General features: G+C 38.2%; 1 protein-coding gene across 2 annotated transcripts in view; it reads left to right on the top strand.

The window, feature by feature from the left end:
• The window catches only part of LOC108676391 (ran-binding protein 3), a 23,079-nt gene extending 1,315 nt beyond the window's left edge, over positions 1-21,764 (top strand). Inside the window, exons 2-9 of one of the 2 annotated variants that reach the window (XM_018164462.2) lie at positions 7,275-7,324; positions 9,264-9,342; positions 15,276-15,827; positions 16,428-16,785; positions 17,252-17,324; positions 17,581-17,687; positions 18,078-18,474; positions 18,930-21,764. In XM_018164462.2, the coding sequence (XP_018019951.1) occupies positions 7,298-7,324; positions 9,264-9,342; positions 15,276-15,827; positions 16,428-16,785; positions 17,252-17,324; positions 17,581-17,687; positions 18,078-18,474; positions 18,930-19,040 (1,704 nt within the window). In that variant the 5' untranslated portion in view covers positions 7,275-7,297 and the 3' untranslated portion in view covers positions 19,041-21,764. Of the gene's footprint in view, positions 1-7,274; positions 7,325-8,089; positions 9,343-15,275; positions 15,828-16,427; positions 16,786-17,251; positions 17,325-17,580; positions 17,688-18,077; positions 18,475-18,929 lie in introns of those variants that run through there. The other variant, XM_018164461.2, reaches the window with a different exon arrangement.
• Positions 21,765-23,471: the final 1,707 nt, after the last annotated feature.

Here is a 23,471-nt window from a genome sequence, read left to right as displayed (position 1 = left end):
GCGTTAGAACGCAATAGATCGCGTTAGAACGCAATAGATCGCGTTAGAACGCAATAGATCGCGTTAGAACGCAATAGATCGCGTTAGAACGCAATAGAGCGCGTTAGAACGCAATAGAGCGCGTTAGAACGCAATAGATCACGTTAGAAAACAGTAGAACACGTTAGAACACAATAGATTGCGTTGGAACACAATAGATTGCGTTAGAACACAATAGATTGCGTTAGAACACAATAGATTGCGTTAGAACACAATAGATTGCGTTAGAACACAATAGATCGCGTTAGAACGCTATAGATCGCGGTAGAACGCAATAGATCACGTTAGAACACAATAGATCACGTTAGAACACAATAGATCACGTTTGAACACAATAGATCACGTTAGAACACAATAGATCACGTTAGAACACAATAGATCGCATTAGAACACAATAGATCGCGTTAGAACACAATAGATTGACAAGTTTTTCAGCAGTAGCATTGGGCTTGCCAGACGTATGCACATTGTGATCGGGTGACAGATACAAGCAATCAAACAAGCTGAAGATGGGCGAGGTGACAGCGGGGCTGATCAAGCAATCTATAGTTTATGATCGGGCATGGCTGCCTGAGCCATAGTTTATGATTGGCCATGGACGCCGATTTAAGGTCAATAAGGCTGATTGAGAGCTTGAAAAGACGCCGATATCTCGAGCTGAAAGGCCCTACTCTACAGCCTGGTAAATAACGCTAACTTTCTCAGTTTCTATAAATAAAGTACCTAATCACTTGGAAGTTGTATGCCTGCACCTTTCACTCAACAATTAAAATTAGACTCATAAAAAGTATTAGTTGAAAATTTGTCTCTTAAGTTGACCGCAATGAACTAACCTTCATTAAGTAATTATAACTATGCTGCAAAGCAGAGTTTTCCATCATGCACACTAAACACGCAATTCAGAGTTCAGACGAGCAGAACTACATATCACGTTGGCTGATGTGCAACTGAATTAAATACCTAGCTTCTTTCCCGCATCCCGCTCCCGGTGCATAATCTAGCGGGATGATCAATGCTGACGGGAACGAAGTCCAACTAATCATTCATATACTTGGTGCAAGAGAATGAATAATTATGTTGTTTCTGATCAAATGAACAAAAATTTTTCTGTTTCTGATCAAACGAACGAAAACTTCTGATCAAATGAACGAAAACAAACTTTTTGAAGATAATTCTGAAATCGTAACATCTATTGAATTTTAATACGGATTGTTAATTTTAGCATCGTATTTCCAAAAATCAAATATTGCATTTCTTTTCAAAATCATCAAAAACAATGAATTTTTTCTTACAGCTCCTATGATAATTGATGAATGATGATCTCACTCATATAGCTAAAAATTTTAAATTGAACGATTTAGTCATTTCAAAGACTCCATTGATTACAGAACTTTAATTTCCATTATCATTCTGAAACAGAAGCGTCATTTCCGTTCTTATATATAAACAGGATTAATAAAATACCTATCAAATCCATCCAATGTTATTCAATTTGTGATGTATGAACTAACGTTTTACTTTCATTCCTATGATGCTTATTTACCGGTTGAAGCTGTAAAATTGAATTAAATTAAAAAATTAATTAAAATTAAATTTTATTATTTAATGCACTAGATGGTACATGCTGTCAAATTATATTCTATTAGAAAAATGTTGAATTAAAAATCTGATTATATTTTTTAAATTAAAATTTAATTTCTATTGAATTAAATTGTATTACCTACTGTCAACTGGGGCTACTCGGGACGATTTTGAACATTTTTCATTCATAACTTCTTACCATGAAACATTTTATAAACAAGTTTAGGCTCATTTCAAAGCTCTTTGCAAGGGCTATTCTCCAAAAAATTCCATATGCTATTCGTAAGGTGCCAGAAGCAAAAAAAGAGTGTCCCGAGTAGCCCTGTTTGACGGGGCTACTCGGGACACTCTTTTTTTGCTTCTGGCACCTTATGAATAGCATATGGAATTTTTTTGGAGAAGCCATGTGATAGCCCTTGCAAAGAGCTTTGAAATGAGCCTAAACATGTTTATGAATGTTTCATGGTAAGAAGTTATGAATGAAAAACGTTCAAAATCGTCCCAAGTAGCCCCAGTTGACGGTATGCTAACATTAGCAGCCAACAAACCAAATAAGTGTGAAACCCTTATATAATTAGGAAAATGTTAACTCATCCATAATCATGAGGTTATATATTTTCAGTATGATGTGTAACCCACAACATCATATTAATCTGTCACACTTGGTCAAGCTGCCACACCAGGCAAATCAGGCCACAGGTTAGCCTATTGGTCCCAGTTCACACGCATCATCAGATGGAACAGGCATGTTGACTTACTGTAACTTGCCTCACCTAGATACCATACTACTCTGTGACTGCAAAGGCTGTGCTTGGAACTCATTCCGATGTGTTCACATGGGTATATTTTTACTCATGATGATAATACAGGAAGGCAAAAATTGAAACAAAAATAAAACATAAATTTCAGCCACTAAGGATTTTAATTTAAATATGACCTTAATCCAATAGAAGCAATACCGTCAAGCAGGCTAATAAGGGATGGGTTGGGTAAATCAGTACAGCCATCTCACATTTTGTAGAAATGTTGTAGCAGCTAAACTAATCAAAATATTGCAAAACTATAGTGGCATAAAGTTCAACATTTTTGCTATCTATGTAGCATAAAGCAAATTAAAAATCATACATTTACTACCTCTAAAATATCCATGAAAAGAAGTCTTCTGCTTGGTCTGTAGCAAAGAAAATATTCACCCTATTGAAAAAATTTACTTACATAAATTTGCTTATATGTGTTTGCTTAAAAATGTGATTGACAGAATTTGTGTGTCTCATTTAAAAAAAATTGTGGCCATTTTTGCAAGAGGGACACCCCTAAAATGCATTCACAGTAGAACCTTGATTAGCAAAGGCTCCAGTTAGCAACAATCAAGTAACAACAAAAATTTTGATTACATTTGCCTTGCTCAGCAAAAAAATTCACTTAACAAAAAAATTGATGCATCATTGGTCATCACATAGGTAATTGTGCATAGAATATCATCAATAGAATTGTGCACTGGGCAACATAGAACAAAAAGTAATTAACCTTAACTATGATTTATTTCTCCAAAAAATATGATGGTTGTCACTAAAATATTCCTTTCTGTTTCAGGTATGTTTTTATGATCTTTTTTGTTATACAGCAATCCCTTGATTAGCACGGTTTTGAATACCGCGGTTTTGATTAATGCGGAAAAAAAATTGCGACCTAATCTTAATCTACGCGGTGCCAGTTTTGATTAGCGCGACTTTTTTTCACAACGCATCATTTTCCCGCCTCTAGCCAGAGGTGTTACGTTCGTAACAAAAGTGTTCCTTTTTGCTTATTAGATCTTATGTTGTTACTTTTGTTATGACTTTTGGAAAAATTCGCCAAATGTTGTTACTTTATGAATTTCAGCCAATAATTATTTAAATAACGTCCCGTTCCGTAGACACTCGTGCTGACTACAGAGTCGGTTTAACCGCGCCTTGTCTCGTTCATAACTCGAATGGTCGAGTTCGGCAATGTTCGCCGGTAAGTGCGCCATGCCAGTGCTCTAGTTACTCGTTAGCCTTCAACTGGTCAAGATCGCTGCCAAATCTACTGCTGATTTTTATCAAACTACATAATTTTCCTTGATAAATTACTGTCATAATTATGGACAAAAAGGGAACGCTTAAACGTAAAAATATCACTTAGGAGACTAATTAACTGCACAATTATGCAGGAGAGAAAGAAATCTAATACTACTGTGCAATTGAAATTGGATTCGTTTTTCAGTAAAAAATAAATGTTAATTCATTTGCATTTCTTTCATTTATTTCCTCTATTATTTAGAAAAAAATATGATGAATTTTAGTGGAAAAAAAATTATTATGTAACTTTGCTATTTTTGAGGATTCATTATAATTATTCCCATATATTCTTAAGTTTGATTAGCGCAGTTTTGCTTAGCACGGTAAAACTTGGGGATTTATTAACCGCATTAATCAAGGGATTGCTGTAGTTAATTCACTTAACCCAATTAAAATGGTATAAAATTACAAGCCATCCTGTAAGCTTACAGATACACTAGAAATGCTATATGACTGCTTATATGAAGCTTGCAGTGGATAAGGTCGTTGTAAATGCTCAATAAGCATGTTTATGGATAGTTAGTAAGTTAGTTAGTTTAGTGGCCAAAGTTTTTCTAACGCTTCAGCTATTAAGCTATCTCGCACCGAAAGTCAAGATGAACATCACCATAGAGGTGGAAGGTCTCAATTATTCATCTCTCAATTATTCATCACCCACAAGGGGCGGAAGGTCTCAGATGTCCAGCCCGCTGAAGCTGGCTTGAAGGAAGCAGCGTTAGCATCTCAAAAGAGATGAAGTGACAAGGAGGGACAGGTGAAAAGCAATAGAAACGAAGACACTCAAACAAGAGGTCGCTTACATGGGACGTCGGCCGCCCGCACGAGAGAGACAGAGAAGGGAAATGTAAGGAATCCTACCTACATAATAACTTGACCCACAACTGAGACCTGCAGTCAGACACCGCGAGCTCAGCGGTGGGGCGCTCAGGAACAATCCCCTAGGAGCGTGAAATCCCATAGGACTTCTGATGGGTACAGACACCCGTCAGTAGTCCCCCCTGAGGGGATGTTTATGGATACAGTAATATCACATCAATGATACAGTAATGTATGGATATGGTAATGGGTATATCAATGAAGCAAAAACAAGTAAAAATCACAGAAAATGTCATTTATTCTACATCTACATCATATACAAAAGAAGAGGAGGACTTCAGAGTACTGTTAGTAATGGTTGAGTACACTCTATATGCTTCAAACATTTTAAAATTGAGTTTTATTTCAAGTGTCCCAAATTAGCTTGTTGCCAGGGCTAATTCAGGATGCTTTCATCTTGCATCTGGCACCTTACGAATAGCATATGGAATTTTTTGGGGATGCCATATGATAGTCCTTGCAAAATCATTTAAAATGAGCCCAAACTTGTTTATCAAATTTTTCATAGTAAAAAGTTATTAACGAAAAATGCTCAAAACTGTCCCTTATTACCCTATTTAATGGTATATCTTTCTAGGCAGGTTTAGAAAATTTTACTTTTTCCTGAAATACCATATAACATCATTTTGATGGAAAGGAAATCTTGCAGCTTCAAAGTTACGTAGCCTCAGTATTAGGCCTTTGATGGCCATTGACAAAATTTATCTATGTCGAATCGTTTTTGAGTTTTGGGGGTTTTTGTTAAAAAAACGAAAAGTGGTCAAAGTTACCCCGCCTGTCAAAGTAACCCCATTTTATGGTATGGAATTTTTTGGGGATGCCATACGATAGTCCTTGCAAAATCATTTAAAATAAGCCCAAACTTGTCTATCAAATTTTTCATAGTAAAAAGTTATTAACGAAAAATGCTCAAAACCATCCCTTATTACCCTATTTAACGGTATATCTTTCTAGGCAGGTTTAGAAAATTTTACTTTTTCCTGAAATACCATATAACATCATTTTGATGGAAAGGAAATCTTGCAGCTTCAAAGTTCTGTGTTTTTTCTTCAATTAGAGACATTTTTGCTTGCAGATTTGTAGTTCCATACAGTTATAAAATTTTGCTGGTCAGTACCCTGCTCCTGGCGAAATATCGTCTGATGTGATTGTACCAAAACATTTTTGTGATGATCCTGTAGTTGGTAATGTTAGAGTGCTTTATAACGTATTGTTTCTTCAACAAAAAATTGAAAAACATATTAACATATGCTTACTTGCCTCTGAAGTGAAGAAAATGAATGGAACTCTAACTGTCATCCCTATGCCTATAAAGAGTATTCACATCCTAAAAAATTCATTCATGGCTCAAAAACTGGTGAAATTACAGCTCCAAAAATTTTTTGACAGCTTGTGCAGTATGGTAGAGGTTTTTCACACTAGCTTTTAGGCCAGTATTGGCATCACTTCTAGTTTTCCATCACCATAGGCTATCTTGGCCTTAAATTGGTATCAATGATGAAATGCAATTCCAATCACAAACATTCAATTGATCTAACAATGTGATAGGAAATTTATCAATCAACATGGTGAAGTTTTGATTGATCAATTGATCAGTCAAAATTTCATTGTAAGATTTTCAAACAATGTCATTCAAATAATGAATATTCAAGGTTAGTGGTGATGTTTTGTGTCTGAAAAGAGCAATCTTGACACCTGGCACTTGATCCACAGGTGTTAATTGGGTTCTACCACCTGCTTTGATCGCCAACTGTCATCCATAGCAATCTTAATGCATCTCTTAAAGTTCATATCAGTCATTCACCATTAGCTGTATCAATCATAAGTTTTGGTCTATGGAAAAGTGTAATTGCTGTCTGCCTTGATTATAATTTTGGCGTCTTTGTGGCAATAAATTAGGCATCCTTGACCATTCACATTGGCATCCTTGTTTATTCACAATCTGGCTGTTGATGAACTGAAGAGATAGAATTTGCAGATCATGCAGATAAAAATAAATTAATCTTAATACAACAATGTTCTGTTAGAGAAAAGCTATGCTCTAAAATTTTCTGTTCATTTTTGGCAACTCCATGAAACGCAGCTGTATAAGTAAATAAAGGAAAAGTATGTTCCAATCAACAAGATGGCATTGGTATAAATTGAGATTCGTTTGTTTTCCAAACATGAGTTGTCTGCATCAATCAGTCTGCTGAGCATGGCGATGAGCATGAAAGGTCTACCGTGTATCCAAGACATAATTGATCAGTCAACCATTCTTATTTTGTTTCACACATTGTTTGAATCGTAGATTCAAAAAAATTTGATTTTGTTTTGATCCACACATTCAAATGTGGATTTATATATAAATGCCTAAATTAAATAGGGTTGAATCTATAGATTAGTGTTCATATATTTCGATAAATCCACCTTGATGTGTGTTTGTCTTAAAAATTTAAGCTTGGTACAGTTTTTTCATCTAATATTCCTTGTTTATCTTGAAAAGCATTGAAAATAATTGTTCAAAACTGAGAGCCACGTCCCCTATGTTAACTAGTGTGTATAAGTGATAACAATATTACTTAGGATGCGATATGGTCACAATACGCGGACAATAGTGTCGTCAAGATCAGGTCTTTAGACCCAAATTTTTGCCTGATACTTATCTGTAGTGTTAATTCATCTTAATAATTATTTCAGGTTTAATATAATCATCACTGAACATGTCTTCTCCTGGAGTACAAAAGCAGGTGAGTCCTGCTGCATTATTATAAAGTATTTTGGCTTGTTACGTATTGTGTTTTTCCTGCTGTTTAATGTTGTGAAACGCTGAAATTAATTGAAGGAGGGTTTATAGCACTAATGCCGTTGATGTGACAGATTTACTGGCTTAATATCGTCGGTTATGTTGCTTACCAAAAATACTTGTCTAGTGCCTAATTGACTTTTTCCTCACTTACATTTACTCAGTTTTCTCTTTGTGAATCTCGAACTGACCCAAATCCTTACAAGTAAATATTGTGGCGTATGTAGGTTTTCCTTGCGCCACAATTTTGTTAGTACCGGTATTGTCATCACATCGTCGGTTATTTCTCATTGCATCACCTCGGTTTCGTTATTTGTACTCTATCTGCCCAGTAGCACAGCCTGTGCGCCGCATTCTATGGCTTTACAAGTCCTGCTGCGATTTTAAATGAAATTTTAACTCTCAATTTTTGTATATAGGTACTCGTCATTGTGTAATATTTAGAGCTCTACGTTATCTTCAGCGCTGTGTTATATATCTCCCCTCATTCGGTTTTGCTCATGTCATTTGTGTCGAGTTTATTTCCCGTACTGTGATGTCGTGTTGTTGCTCATTGAATAATTGTTTGATCAAGCCTACCTCACCGATCCCGCTGCAACCTGAGCGAGCTGCCCATAGCTGGCAGGTCTGCATCGTATTTTTTTCCAGCAGCAGTTGCCGTCGTCGGTGCACGTCGACTGCTGCTCTAGGTAGCCTTGGTTGCCTCGGGCAGACAGCCCGCCATTCGCGGTGCTGCTGCAGCTCTGCCAACACGTTGCCGCCGTTCACTCCGCCTTTCACGTTGCCAGAACGTTCACGTTCAATATTTCTGGTCGATACAAGTGTTGGCTTCCTGGTGCTCTGTGTCAACTCTGTTAGTGCTCTTCTGTAGCTACTGGTTTTTGTGTATTTGTTCTACGAATGTTGCTGAAAATCTTACGTTTAATTCGATTCATCCTGAAAATCGCGACTGCGTAGTCTCAAATTTTCAATTGCAGTGGCTTTTGATTTGGTGATGCTGTGGCTTTTTGGCATCTGTTCTAATATCGTGAAAAGAAAACGTATTGCATTTTTGACGTTTCAATATGTTAAAAAAAGAAAAATCTCCATCGTCGCGATCGTTGTACATCGCACTATTTGGAGCGATACGCCGCCGCCAGCAGCGCGGATCTCCCTTCAGACGAGAGGAGCTTGAGAATCTGCTCGCTCACCTGCCCCACCACCACCGTCGGAATTTTGCTGATCTTGTCGAGATTTTGCTCAAAAGAGAAGCACATCGACTGAGACAGACGGGAGCTCACACTAATGGCTCGTCTTCTTCCTCAACCAATGTTCCTTGTTCTGTGAACGCTAACAACTGCAACCAAAGATTAACTATAAGGCGAGACTTATATCGGCCTTGCGCCACTCACGGCGATCGATCTATCGCATCTTGCTCAGCTACCTCTTCTGAATGCACATCTAATTCGCGTACTCCACTCACAGAAAACCTTCGACTCAACGACGAGCAAGTCGAAAATATAGAACATCTTGCATCACCTGCAACCAGAAGCTCTGAAAACAGATCATGTGCGACTCCATTACTGCGTTTGCAGAATGTAGTGTCGACTACTGAACGTATCCTTCCTCAACGAAAACATTATGTTCCTGGTAATCATAGAGCGCTAAAAGAAGGCCCATCAAGAATACATTTGGTTCGTTCATCACGTCCAAGACAAAACTATTTTCGGTCTTTGTCAGCTTCTGGAGCAGTTTTAAATACAACGTTGCCAGGCAAATGCAACCATTGGAGCTCGTCGTTATCGAATAATGCTAAGACGTCAAGCTGTGATGCTGGTATCACGGCCTCAGCAGTGCTTCTCAATGATGCGATGGCTAACCCTTTTCTGCGTGTTTTTGGACAGGCTGCCGACACCAATACTGAAGCAGCAACGCCCGTCACTAGTTCGTCTTGTGAGGCAACGCGTTCACCTTCTCCATCCCGTGAGTACCTTTATTAAGAAATATTTGAACCTTGTTTTGCGTGTTGATTTTCCATTATGATATTAGCACTCAGGCTATAATTTAAGCGTATAATGTTATCATCTTGACGATATCAGAACACTTCTGTGTGGGATTATTATTATGTTCTCAGCAGAGTGCTATCTGTGATGTTCTCAGCACTGTGCTACTTATGATGTTTCTAGCACAGTGCTATTTGTGATGTTCTCAGCACAGTGCTACTTGTGATGTTTTTAGCACAGTGTTACTTGTGATGCTCTGAGCACAGTGTTACTTCTGATGTTCGGAGCACAGTGCTACACGAATTGTTTTCAGTAAAGTCCTACTTGTGATATTTGCAGCACCGTTATATACCTGTGGTGCTCACTGCAAATGCACTGTTGTACAAATTATTCGCTTCTGAAACAGGCCTTCGTTCTCGCAAACTTCTACTTATTATTTTATATGTGTGGGGTGCCAATTCCAGTGGGTATAAGTTTTTATTGTCTCAAGTTCAATCCATTAACTTTCATGTGTTCTTTGTTGTCTATCTTGAAATGAAGATTTTTTCTTTTAGTATGCTGGCTTTCTAAAGATGCGTTCCTAATAGGTCGGTATCATTGCTGTCATTGAATGTTTCATTCTAAGAAAGTTATTTAGCCTCAAAAACCATGATTCATTCACGAAAGAATATTTTTCCTACGCAAAGAATGGAAAATATTCTTCGCTTGGATGGTTGACTGACGGAATCACGCGGATTCCGTGTACCTACTTGAAAATTCTAGTCCTGGCCGTTTCCATTGGTTCTCTTTTTGTGCATATTTTCGTCCAAGAAATCATCGTGAATGATGTGGCAGAATTTGCTGCGCCCTTGTTATTATAACGCGTTGTAGAGTAACAGTGTATAGTGTTCGTAAGCTTGGCCAATGGCTCTTTAACTGTAAATTGAGCGCGTCAGCGAGAGCGCTCTTTTTGGCCTTGGTTGAGGCCCCGTTGTATACTGTGTGACCTATCGGGTCTACCTTTAAGTTGCAAACTGAACGGAACTCTTGTGTCGTTAGTACTTCTGTGTACGTTACTGTATTATTTACGTCCATATAATTCGACGAAATAACGAGAATTACTATCTTTCTAGTCCTGAAGTCTGAAATTGATTGCGCATGCTCCAATATTGATAGTTAATCTGAAATTACATCGCCCCATTTGCTTTCTCCATGTAAATCTGATCACTTACGATTTTCATCACACAACAAAAGTATTCAGTTTTTGACCAAATTAACCCCAAATTTTCAACGGAAGTGTTCGTGCAGTTTCTGCGTACTTGCATTCCAGTGTGGAGGAATAAACTGCGCAGCATCGTTGCTCTCATGCAGGATAGAACGTTTTTGCATTCCATGCCCGTCTGTTGTTGTTTTTTCCACTCGAGCATCTGCTACGCTGACTGAAGTTTTTCAGTCCTGATGGAACCAAGGAAGTGAATTGTTTTTTATTGTCTCGAGTGGAATTCGATAACTTTCATGTTTTTTTACTGTCTTCAGTCTAAGGTCTCATGTAATGAAATATTTTATATGCTTTTATCTGCTATTAAAGATTGGATTATGAAACATCGATTGGCTTACAGCGAAAATAAAAGATTGGATTGTGTTGCATCGGTGGGGCGTCGACTGCTCAGTGGAAACCAGTTCAATCTCGACGCATTCTCCTGTGTGTAGATAAATAGTCTCGCCTGCCTGCATATCTTGATCGATAATGTAGTACTGGTTGAGCAAGTCCCTCAAAATATTCAGTCACTATGCAAAGAATTAGTTCTTTTATTGGCTAAAGCTCTGCGATTATTCCTCATCGCAGTGTTTTTTAGGAGTGAAATTTAAGCTTCGATTTATTCATAGTTACATTTACTTTTAGTCATTGGGCATTCTACGTTAGTTTCTGCTTTTATGCGAGTCATTGTTGGTGTACAGACGTCGTCTATCAGGATGTCTGGGTTCTGTAACACACCTGTGTTTTTCTCAGACACCCCTACTATCTTATGACACATTTCTAAAAGACATTTCTAACGACACATTCTAGAGCGTTCAGCAGCTGCATGCTGCTGCAAACCGCCGAGTTCCGGTGCAATCTGGTTGAGGGTTTACGCTTCGGTGGCTCGTGCGATCCCTCGCGCGCTGTCTCGCCTTCGATCTATTCCCAGAAGTTTCAACGCATACTTCCGAGAAATAGCTTTAATTTATTATTGCATTTTCATTTTGAGTTGGTAGGATAGAACCAAATATCGGTGTATTCCTATTGGATGAAATTAAAAAAAAAACTGAGTGGATTTTTGCAATTTAGTTGCACTGAGTGATATTTTCCTGTGTCGATTCCTTGGCTTTTATCTGGCGAACGATTCTTATTCTTGTTAAAAGCCTCGGTTGCTGCAGGTACTGCGCAATTGACAATTCCAAACCAGAAATATCCGCTGTCTTCTCGAAGCCATTTATTGCTTGCTCTTAGCATATTGGCTCTCGTTCAATGCAGTCTACGGAGAAATGGTATTACAGGCAGTGATGTGATGCAAGGTCAAACTTATTTATTACTTCAGGGCTCTTTGCTGGCCAAAAAACCGGTTCATACTCGAGTTACTTAGATGCAACCGATTCTGTTTTTAATTCCGGAGATGTTTTCTTTGGTGCGGCTACAGCGACTTCCCTATGTTATTCATGATCCAGATTTACATACTGCGTCTTTTTATTACACTCTAATTGGGCCATGTACTCGTACCTTTGTTATTGTTCGTCTTGAATGTAATTCTGGCTCTATATGATTGACTCGGCTCAATTATTTCACAGCCTTTGATACCTTCAATGCATCTACTCAGAATCTTGACCAACTAAAGGAGAAATAAAAATTTGTCTTTATCTTAACACAATTCTTTTTGATTATCAGTAAATTATTGCATTTACTGTTCTCATTTGATCGCACTTTTTTCGCACTGAAAGAAAGAATGATCGAGGAAATCGTTTTGCCAACCGAATTATGGTATGTGTTCTGCGTTAAGCACTAAATTCACAAAGCATTCAAATTAAAAAAAAAAAAATTCAAAAATTGTAAATTCATTCATAAATTGTAATAAATTCAATTCATTGTAAACAAAACAATTATTGTTCACCCCAAACCTTCAGTCTCTCGATTTATTTTTAGAAGAAAATCTTGTTGGACTGGACTAAGACGTACCTATTCTTTAGAGTCTTCGCCATAGCCAGTAGTCGTCATGCTAGTTGTACAGACACATTACCCGACATCTTTTATTTATGGACCACTTATCACCGTTATCTCCGCAAAATCTCACTCAAGCCTCAAAGGAAAATTCCTAGTCAAGTCATTGCCATAACGTGGAGTGTTTATCTTATTGTTGTGTCTGGCCCGCGCTTATTACCTTGTGAATGAAGGCGCTAGAGACATATAGTTAGTTGAATAGGAAAATTCCCACGAATGGAAATGCGCAAATGGAACTTTATGTCGGGTTTTCGGGAATCTCACAGTATTAACGAAAATGATATCGAATTCATATGCGCTGTGTATGGTGTTTTTTACGGTTGATTTTGAGTTATGATCAGGACAGATCTTTCCGGATTCCACCCACGTATTATTTCTCAGTTGTACGCACAAAGAACTAGTAATAAATTAGATTCTATGATAACTCTGCTAATAAGCGTGCTGAAACTGTCGTTCTCAGAATAGCAGCAGGCTGACATGACTTCCCATTAAACATTCTTAGAGTTGACAGTCTTCAGCATGACAAACGTCATCCATGAAAGCTTGATTCTTATTTACACCCTGGGTCCGTGAACTTCGATCTAGTAAAGAGCGCTCTTTTAAAGGCGCGCTAAAGAGGATCTATTAAAGAGCGCTCTGAGACATTTGATTTCAAGTTGCACTCAGGCTCACTCGTCTCGAGTTGATCAATTATCTGGTCAACCGAGATTCACTGACGTATCACTTTTTTCTAAACATTTTATGACGTTTCTCGCGTAGATTTGGGTATGATATTTACCGATGTTAAATTATGATCATGCCTGTTTGAGAGATCTTCAATATCCTCATTTGAGGTTCCTGTTTGTTGAAACTATTTCCCAAGCGAACTGTTAAGAAACATTACGTGAATGGAAAACCTAATAGAGCTGTTGGGCAAGAGCTGTTGGCTCGACAGGGCACATAATAATTTTATTGATATCATTCTGGACCATTATTGTTGATGAAACTCGTGAATAATTATAATTGATCCACAAATCCTAATATTGAAGGCATGTAGAACAAGTTAATCACTGCTCGCTTCTCGTACAATGTTGCACCTTCTCCAAATAGTGTAAGAATTGAGGTATGATTTACTTCAATTTAGGTATAAATATATTCACATTATATATTTTCTTCCATTCATTGTTTGCTTTAGACCAACTGACGTATTGCTATTATCTAAAATTTCTGAGCGCTCAAGGAAGGAAAGCTTTTCAAGTCTAAATCCTTGAATGATGTTATCTTTTGACTCAGAACATTCAGTGTGCATTAAATAGTCATATCATAGTTGAAGACGGAGAGCGACCTTGGTTTTATCTCATTACCCCACAAGTAAACTTGAGTAACAATTTGAGTTCGGCTTGTGCTCACGTGCTCACTGTTAGCTGTCATCATCGCTCAGCTGTGGCAAGAATAGAACCAACGCCAGCCCGCTTTACTATCTGACTATAAATGACAGGCTCGTGAATATTAATGTGCCTTATTTTACGAGATAAAGGCGGATTCTGCTGGTAATGCTTTGACGCTTGTCTGATAACCTGTCAGGCCGATCCGCCCTGTGATCTTGTACCGGTAGGAATATGCCAGAATTATCTGGATAATGTCTGGGAACACTAATTTTGTGCATCATTTCCGGGGTTTGGTTCCAATGCCAGACATCAAGCGCAAGTTCCGTCCTTGAATAAGACGGAACCCAGCAGAATCGCAGTTTTGTTTTTTGTTGCATTGACATTTTTAGCGCATTTTCTCACTTATGGAAAAAAGGCGCTATTGTGCTCGTCATGTCCGTCCGTCTGTCCGTCCATGACCCCACGTTTTCGTCGACGAGAAAATACGCTCTCTGTCACTCACTGCAGTGAGTACTGAGTTATATTTTTTGTTCTTTTGTTTTTACGATGATGTATAAACTTTCGCTGGAATTTAGGGTACGTATTGCGTAGAGTTCATTAGTATGGATGTAAGCACTGTGTTGCTTAACAAAAAGTTTCAACACGCACGCACAAACATTTGCCCGAGGAGTGACTTTCCTAATAATTTGAATGAATTGCATCGATTTTTAATTCTAAATTAATATCTACGGTGCTAAACGCAATTTGTTTTTCATGTTTAAAAAAGTGACGCTATTTTAAAGCTGTATTTGCGCATTTCTTTGGAGTCACACAACTTGCCGAGTCGCTAAGTTTGCTGCTGATGTCATGCGGACATGACGCAATTTCCGGGAAATTTACAAGGCATCACAGGTCATGCGAGCTACTATTCAACTACTTAATGCTTATGATGCTGCGGCCAGAATTCTGCTATTACATTAAGTATGGGACTATATGAGCTCAATTTATTCGAACGCGTTTAGGAATAATCACTAGCGGTTATGCTTTTTCAACGAGGTATATTGTGCAACAGCCACGTTTTAATACTCGTATTTCATGTGATGAATTTCGTGTATTGATGTTTGTTTGGTTTTCTTTATCTGATTCCTTTTAGGTTAACTTGTATGGAGCTCTTTTTATTTATTTTATTGCTTATTTCCAGTGGGTACGATTTTACTGCCCACCAATCTCGGTGTATAATTTCAATTGCAGCCGTTTTCAGTACTAGTTAAGTTAGCGCATTCACCTTGAAAATTTCTCATTTGCTCCATATTTACTGTCCGTTCTTCCTCTCAGCTGCAGCCGACAGCAGTGAAATCAGCAGCAGCAACGGTTGCAGTTCTGTCAACGCGGTGGGCGATGCAAGCAACGGAGGTGTAAGTAGCAGCAGCAGCAACGGCAAATCCGTTACCGCAGCAGCCGCTGCTTCTGGCATCACAACCAACCAAAACGTCATCAGCAGCAACCACAACTCTGTTGTCTCCACCTCCAGGAGTAGCGACAAGCACAATAACTCTGTGGAGGCCTTAAGCTCCACGTCTTCCACAAACCCTTTTTCCCGATCGCATGGCGGCTCGCGATGCGGTAACGATAGCGCCACGCCTCAACCGCCACGACCCATCCTTGCGCCCTCCAAACTCGGGGGATTCAACAGCTCCGTGTCTTCGTCGCCGCTCGCGCCCGCACGTCTCGCCAGGCCCGTCGTGCTCGCTCCCCCGACGCTCTTTGGGGCATCGTCGTCTAGTTCCCTGCGCGCCGCTTCTCCTCTCACTGCCGAGCCCCAGGCGAAGTTCAAACTAAAACCTTCAATTCTTGGTTCTGCAGTCTCCATCAATCCATTTAGCAAAGGTATTGTTCCGCAAGTTTGCTTCAAAGGAAATTTGAAAAGTATCTAGGAATAAATTAAGGTCTTCTAATAATTGAAAAAACGCACGAAATAATACTATTCTAGTTTCCATCAAACTTTTTTCTTCACTTTCCTTAGATACCAAATTTCGAACGGTAACAAAATTTCATATTGGACTCGTGATTAAGCCTCTCATATATAGATGATAGCAAAAAATAATTGTTTGCTTTAATATATAAAAGTGAACTGAATCACTGGTTCGCTCGTATACACTATGCGAGAATTTTTGAGGTTACCTATCTTAATTGTGTTGAAAATAAAAAATCTAGTTACCTCTCACGAGCGTACAGATTCTCTAATATTCTGAGGCTCCATGACATTTATAGTTATTTTCTTTCACCCTCGCTAAAATTTGGTTGAGCTCCTAATTACATTAATAGTTTTTCTGACTTATTTAATCTAAATTATTCATTCGACTTGAATGTTCTAGTAGTGATGTAGGTATTAAAATAAACGTTTCCGTTCCGTTGTTCCGCTTTGTGTTGTAATCCTTCGAACGTTTTTCAACTGTTCAGTTTATACTAAATTGTTCTTGTTTTCAGCGCCGGCCGGGGACCTGGAGCTGGACACTCCTGCAGGAGACGCGTGTAGTTCTACGTCAGGAAGCAGCTCTGAACCCTCGTCCGCTAAGTGCTCGGTCTCATCATCTGTCGCCTCTTCCACTAATTCTACTTCACTGGCATCGGACTCAGCAGCTCCAAACTCGGCTGCTGAAGCTAGTAATTGCACTTCTTCATCCACTCCTCCTCCATCTCCTCCAAACTCCACCTCCAGAAAAGATGAAGCGGTCAGCTCTATCGCAGCTACATCAGACGCACCTAAATCTTTATTTGGTGTCTTTGCTAAAGCGGAACAAAAAAGGCCTGTTGCTTGCTCGTCTCCGGCGCCTGCTAGCCAGCTGTGAGTTCTACATTTGAATCGCCTGAGCTTTTTTAAATCGGAGCTTTTAAACTATGATTTTGACAAAAGAAATGAAAACGCCAAGTGAATTCGTCATATTTACATAAAAAATCTGGTGAAGTTGGATGAAGATATGGTGAATTTACATAGCGATTTCTTTGCTTCCAAATTCTTTACAAATTTCCAATTCTTTATGAATTTGGATCGCGTTTTCTTGATGGGACGTACGCTGACTAATAATATAAGAACTGATGTAAATAATTAAGTTTCGCTTCATCCGTCAAATTGGCTGTGAAAGAATTTCACATTTATGTTCACAAAAATTGAATTCGTTAATCAAACGGAAAATTCGAATGAAACTAGTACATTATTAATGAACTATCTCAATTGTATGTGTTTGTGTTTAGTTATTAACATATCGCGTTGCACCAAATTATGCGTTATTCATTGGACTTATTGTTTGCAGATTACCCAGCAACGGTGTCAAGCCGTCTGTCTCTTCTTTTATCTTTGGCCAGAACCTACAGTCAAAGGTCGAGGTGAGGTCTCGCTATTTCTACTGACTTCAATACATAAATGAAACTAAGCGATCATGTTGTCGACTATGATCCGTTCCTCATTATTTGTAATATACCGTACGAAAGTGTATTTTACCTGTTTATGGAAGCTTCGTAGCAAAGTTCACATAAATTTTTTGGTACTTGCAGACGTCATAAATTACGTTTACGTGAATAACTTGTCAGTACCTAAGTAATAAAATCCAAGGAACGACTTGAATAACGGTCTTGTTTTTAGGGCAAAACCATTGATGACGACGGCTGTGAAGCTTCCTCCTCTACCGCCGAGATGTCCTCCTCTGATAACATTTTCAGCGCCGCCGCTTCTACCTTCGCATCGCAAAGGTATTGGGTTAACACCAGCCTAGTGGTCTTGCCCTTCGTTGTTCCGCTTATCGCAGGTTCTAGCAAATTATGAGTTCGAAAAAGCCATTATATTATTTATTTAAACACTATTTCCTTTTTTTAAATTGTTTCTATTTTGGAATGAATTTATTATCTTAATCTCTTCTTTTTTGCTTTATTGATTGTCATTAATTTCAGTTCGAGCAAAAACTGTAAAATATGTTTTTTCTCTGGCATTGCTGAAATCATGTAACATGAATAAGAATGCATTTGAATCGATACTAAATGCAAGCCTTTTCAATAATATGCGAAGTAAATGAATTACCGTGTCTTATCATTTGTCACCCTGCTCGCCGAAGATGTTAGTTACACTCGATTTTCTCTTTGCAGCGCGTCGTCCACGTTGAACGGCGGCCCGTCTAAAGACCTCGAAACGTCTTCACGGGAGTTGGCTGAAAAAGAGTCGAGTGGGAAACGCAAGTTCGAGCCCGTGCAGGTGCTGACCGGCGAGGAGACCGAGTCCAACGTCATGCAGATGAACTGTAAAGTCTACTGCTGGGTGCGTGGCGGGTGGCAAGAGAGAGGCCGCGGGGTGTTGCGTCTCAACGACTGGGGCAGCGGAGGAGAGGAGATGCACAGTCGTCTGCTGGTGCGCACTCAGGGAACCTACACAGTGATGCTCAACACCAACATCTGGGGCGAGATGGTCGTCGACAGGGCCAGCAGCAAGAGCATTCGCTTCACTGCTTCTGATCCTGACGGACAACCTGTTGTTTATCTTGTCATGGTTAGTTTTCAATTACAGAGTCATGCTCATTTGTAGGCCATTGTTTTCCGCTTATTTCAATAACTGACCAATTCTACTGCTTCAAAATAATCTACGTTACTGATACCACCATTGGAAATTATCACTGGATTTTTCAATATCTCGTTTATAAATCGCAAACTTTCTTGTAGAATGTTGTGCCCAAGCAATATAACTTTGCTGAAAATGTTGGTACTTGATCTCTGTATTTGCCTCCTAATCACGCCGGCAAACGAGAGAGAATTTTTAGAAAACAGTAAATTTTTAATCACACGAACTAGCTCGAAATTCTATTCAATATATGAATAGAATATGGATAATGCAGGTATCCATGATACCTTGTTGATGATTGATTTACTTATAGGACGCAGAGAGGAATGGGGTGAAATAGTCCCCGTTTTGCCAAATTGCCTCCTAATTGCAGTGTTTGTCCCCAGGGATTGCCTAAGGAGATCGACACGTTGCACAGCTCTCTGGAGTGGCGCATCTCGAACGCCAAGCGGCGAGAAAACAACAAGAAGCCTCGTGTCAATGAGGCCTCTGTTTAGTAAACACGCTTACTCTCATTCTCAGGGACGGATCATAGTTTTTCCTCGCTAGTTCAGCTTCAATTCAAAAAGTCTGCTCATGTCTGTCATGCGTGGCCATGTATTCTAAATTATCTAACTAGATGATAAGTTCTGTCAATTTTTGTTCATGATCGGAGTGATCAAGTATGTCATTATTATTTTTTCTGCTTGAGACACTTTCCAGCTCGGACACGCGTAGTTTCCTGCACAAATCGTGTTTATTGTTAACATTCAACTGTCTTTGTAAATATGTACTACAAAAAGACTTAGGACCATTCTTCGGTTCCAAGTTTGTACGCGTTCTTGAATGTTTTGATTTTCGGCAAAACATAGACCGTACCCAACCAAGCTGTTGATTTTTTTTTTCGCTTTATGTCGTGACGCGATCTTCTGCCGATCCATTTCAGTGCAAGTCGGAAAATTTTCTCTCGTTTCGTTGTAGCTACTTTTCACTAGAAGAAAAAAAAGTTTCGTTTGACGAGAGCCATCCAGAAATTTCCTCTCAATGCCTTGTTAATGGCATAAAATTCATGTGTAGTGTCAGTAGCTAGTAATCCACGTCCAAACCTTGAAATTCTATTGCGATTTCTAATATCCATCCTCTTGAGAAAATGGAGTTTTTTATACTTAATTAGTTGACAGCATTCATGGATGATGATTTGGAAAATATTTCGAAAGTCGGAAATTCTACTTTGTATTCTATCAATTTCCTATCATGCTACGATCCACTTTGCTTGGCCTATCGACTTCTTACCAAAGCTCCGATTGAGATTGGTGCTACGTTGTACGTTTCACATGCCGGTTGAACTATTTGTACAATTAAAGTGCATCCTATGGAAAGTAAACAAAAAAATTTTTAACTTTCATTGCCTATAATTTGGTTGCTCATCGCACATAACTGCTATTGTGATGATGTTTGTCACTGACACAAGAATTTAGAGAATGATACTTAATAATTAGTTTGCAAATTAGATTGCAATCTATGTTGAAACAATTTCCATTGAGTATCCGTTAAAGGCAGTTTCGTGTTTATGAAGGAAGTATTAAGTGCTTATGAAGTCTGACTGCTTTCATTGATTCACACAATTCAAACTTTTTGCTTCTGTTATTTCTTTGTCTTATCGCTAAGAACCTCTTATTGCCTTGATAATTTTTTAATTGGTGAAACATTCTCAAATAATAACGGTTATTTGATTACATGGCTAGTCCGTTGTTTGTTTACATGCCCGATTTATAATGTGTGTTTTTTTGCATCAGTCCATAGTTAGATGTAGAAGCCGTTAGCTCGTGCGGTCGACTGTATAAATTGTATTGAAAAGTCAAATGAAATAATTTCGACAGTTTCACTTATTACAGTTCTCTAATTCGGATAGTCTTTGGGTTTGTTCCATTAAATATTTCCATTGTCTCTTCGTTCAAGTGGATAGTTGCCAATACCACTCATTGTAAGAATTTTTTTGTTGTTGTATGTTCCCCCCTTGAAATTAAAATGACTTGTGTGTGGATAGCAATATCCACGAGTGAATTATTTTTCAGGAAAATTTTCATGTCCCACTTCGTTTACAAGCGCATTGATTTTTTTGTATTAAAAGGCGATTTTTTGGCGTTGGTTTTGCTGTGGTACGTGGCTAATTTGACTTGGTTTCGCACTGAAGTTGAAGCGTCAGGACATACAATTTTTCACCGGAATTTTTTTCTGTCTTGTACAATCTAGTTGGTATTTTTTACACTTGTCGAACTGAAGGCATTTCCTTCCTCATAAGTTTTCGCATCTTCCTTAGAGATTGAAACGAGCCTGAACTGAGGACGTATTTAGCAAGTTATGTTAGCATTCACACGATTGCATTATGCGAGTCCAAATGTGTGTTCATGCAAGAAATTGTTTAACATGAAGCAAGAAGTTGACGCTAGAACCTTACTGGTTAAAGGGCAACTATCTTAATGGATTAATTTTGAACATATCTTCAATATTGAAAGAAGTTAGACTCATTCTGTGATGGCTTGCAAAGGAAGCACACCAAACGTCTGACTCTTATAATCATTGTAAATATCGATGTACAGATACGTGGACTTACTTCATTTGTGGCGCTTTTGTGCGACGTTTTCACACGCAGTTCGGCTTGCGTTTTAGGAGAAGTCTGTACCAGAACGAGCCTCGAGTATTTGACGCACTTCTGGAAGCGTTTTTCAAGATGAGGGGATTGAAATGCTCTCTTTAAAACGTAAAATGTTTCTCACTTGCAAATTTTACTTCCATCTACGAGTATAAATATTTTCCTAATTTTTGACTGTGGAAATTAAATGACTACTTTGAAACCTAAAGAATATTTTCGACTGGAATATTTTTGGTGTGTGCACACAAGTTAGTTTAGTCGTACTTTTCTTTTTGTTATTCTAATTACTATACTTCTTTACATAAAATTCAGATAAAAAAATGTATTCTTTCAATCAATACCATCATTTTGATGGGTCTGATGTTTACTCCTATGGAAGCATTATTTATGTTTACCGTAAGTGTCGTTGGTTGATTAGTTAGGCGTTTCTTTTGTTATTGAATTTTTTGATGGTTGAAATGGTACTCCTTATTGCCTGCCATGCGAGAGCCGATAAGTTTAAGCAACCGAAATTGCCAATTTCTTTTTAAATACATTCCGTGAATGTAGTGACTTTGCTTCTTGGAATAATAAATCTGGTGTAACATTACACGGCGGTTATTTTTCCTTATTAGACCGGTTAAGAGTGTATGGTTCAGCGAAGTAACCACCACAGATACCAACACGCACGTGTAATTCCAGTACGAGGCAACACCCAGAAGAGCCCGAGAGATGAGCTGGGACTCTAAACAAATATGCGGCGCGGTCACGGCAATGTATTGCAAAATGTCTACAACAATCCCGTATAATGAAGGCCTGATGACGGCTCTAATGGAAGAGACGAGTGTTTAGAGACATGTTTTCTCAACGCTGGATTGACTAGTGGCCTTGTGTGAGGCTTATTTTTTGAAGAGCGAATTGAAAGAATGAACGCAGAGTGATATTTTATTCAATAAAAAAGTATCGAGTCTGTCGACCGATGACTTTATTTATGTACGTCCCATTGAAGACATGCCCCATAAAATCCTGTCACTTCTTGAAAATTTTCGAAACGAACGTTCACGTTGGCCATCGCAAAGACGCGCAGCATCTGTTCGGATTTTCACATTTGGTTGTTGAAGTCACTATAATTCAATTAAATCAAATGATTAATATTATTTAATTGAAGTGATCATCGTATCTTGAAGCCTTCACGATTCAGTTTGGATAAGTCAGCTATGACATATTACTGGGAACAATATTATTTCGCAGTCGCACAAAATTTATTCGCCATATTACAGTATTATATAACTTATTTCCATGAATGAAGTGTATGATGATTGAGAGGTTGTCGCGTCGGCTATACTCAAGAAATTATGGACTAAACTATAGTGTTTGGATGTTAATTTATAATCTTGTTTCAATGTTTGTATCTATTTTCATATGCCTCATCACTGAGGTCTCTTAAAAACTTACTTGTTCCTATAAAATGTTTTTATAGCTTATTCTGGAAGAAAATACACTTGTGCGTTTGGTATTTTTTTTTTTTGTACGAGTTTGATTGAAGACCAGAGTATCTTTTTATATAATCTTCTTATTTGTATTTTAAATTAGTCGAACAAAATTTCTTGCTGGCGCCGGGAGATCCAAACATTACCACCCAAACAACCAAATTACATTTTTGATCTCGCGGCGCCAACAAAAAATTATGTTCGACTACTTGAAAAAACGAATAAGAAGATTATTAATAAAAAGCATGCTCTGGTCAAACTTGCATAAAAGAAAACTTGCATAAAAGATAACTTGCATAAAAGAAAAACTTCTGCCGAATTACATCAATTTTTTAGTACCCGAAGATCTGCGCTGAATTTAATTTATTTATGTAACTTTTCATGTCGTACCTTTAAAAAAATCAAATAGTGTGCTAGTTTCTAAGCTCTAAGTTTATTTAAATTACGACTGGTAAATGTAGGACATGTGTTATGGAGAGTTAAAAATAAACCTGGCTAAGGATATTATTATTAGGGATATTATATTATCAATCAGCGATGGTCACTCATCAAGAAATTAAATTAGCGGTTTCATTGTTATTTTCTTCAAATTAAATATCCTGAACAAGCCGTAACCGCAACGACAATTTCTTCTACGATCGTCGCTATTCGTCTTGGCTCGCAATTTCAATGTCGGCTTAAAACTTTGTTATTCTGTTTGTTTAGTGAATTGAATACAAAGTTTCTTGATCAAATGACACAAAAAGAAACACAACTCCACCCAATAGCAAACGTAGGCCGAAGAATAAAATTTATTGCTTCGTGAACTGACGCCTTTACTACCGTGT

This window comes from Hyalella azteca, unplaced genomic scaffold (genome assembly GCF_000764305.2).
Source record: "Hyalella azteca isolate HAZT.00-mixed unplaced genomic scaffold, Hazt_2.0.2 contig3082, whole genome shotgun sequence".
Taxonomy (NCBI): domain Eukaryota; kingdom Metazoa; phylum Arthropoda; class Malacostraca; order Amphipoda; family Hyalellidae; genus Hyalella; species Hyalella azteca.
The sequence above is the reverse complement of the archived record's forward strand: the minus strand, read 5'-3'. Positions and strand labels throughout refer to the sequence as shown.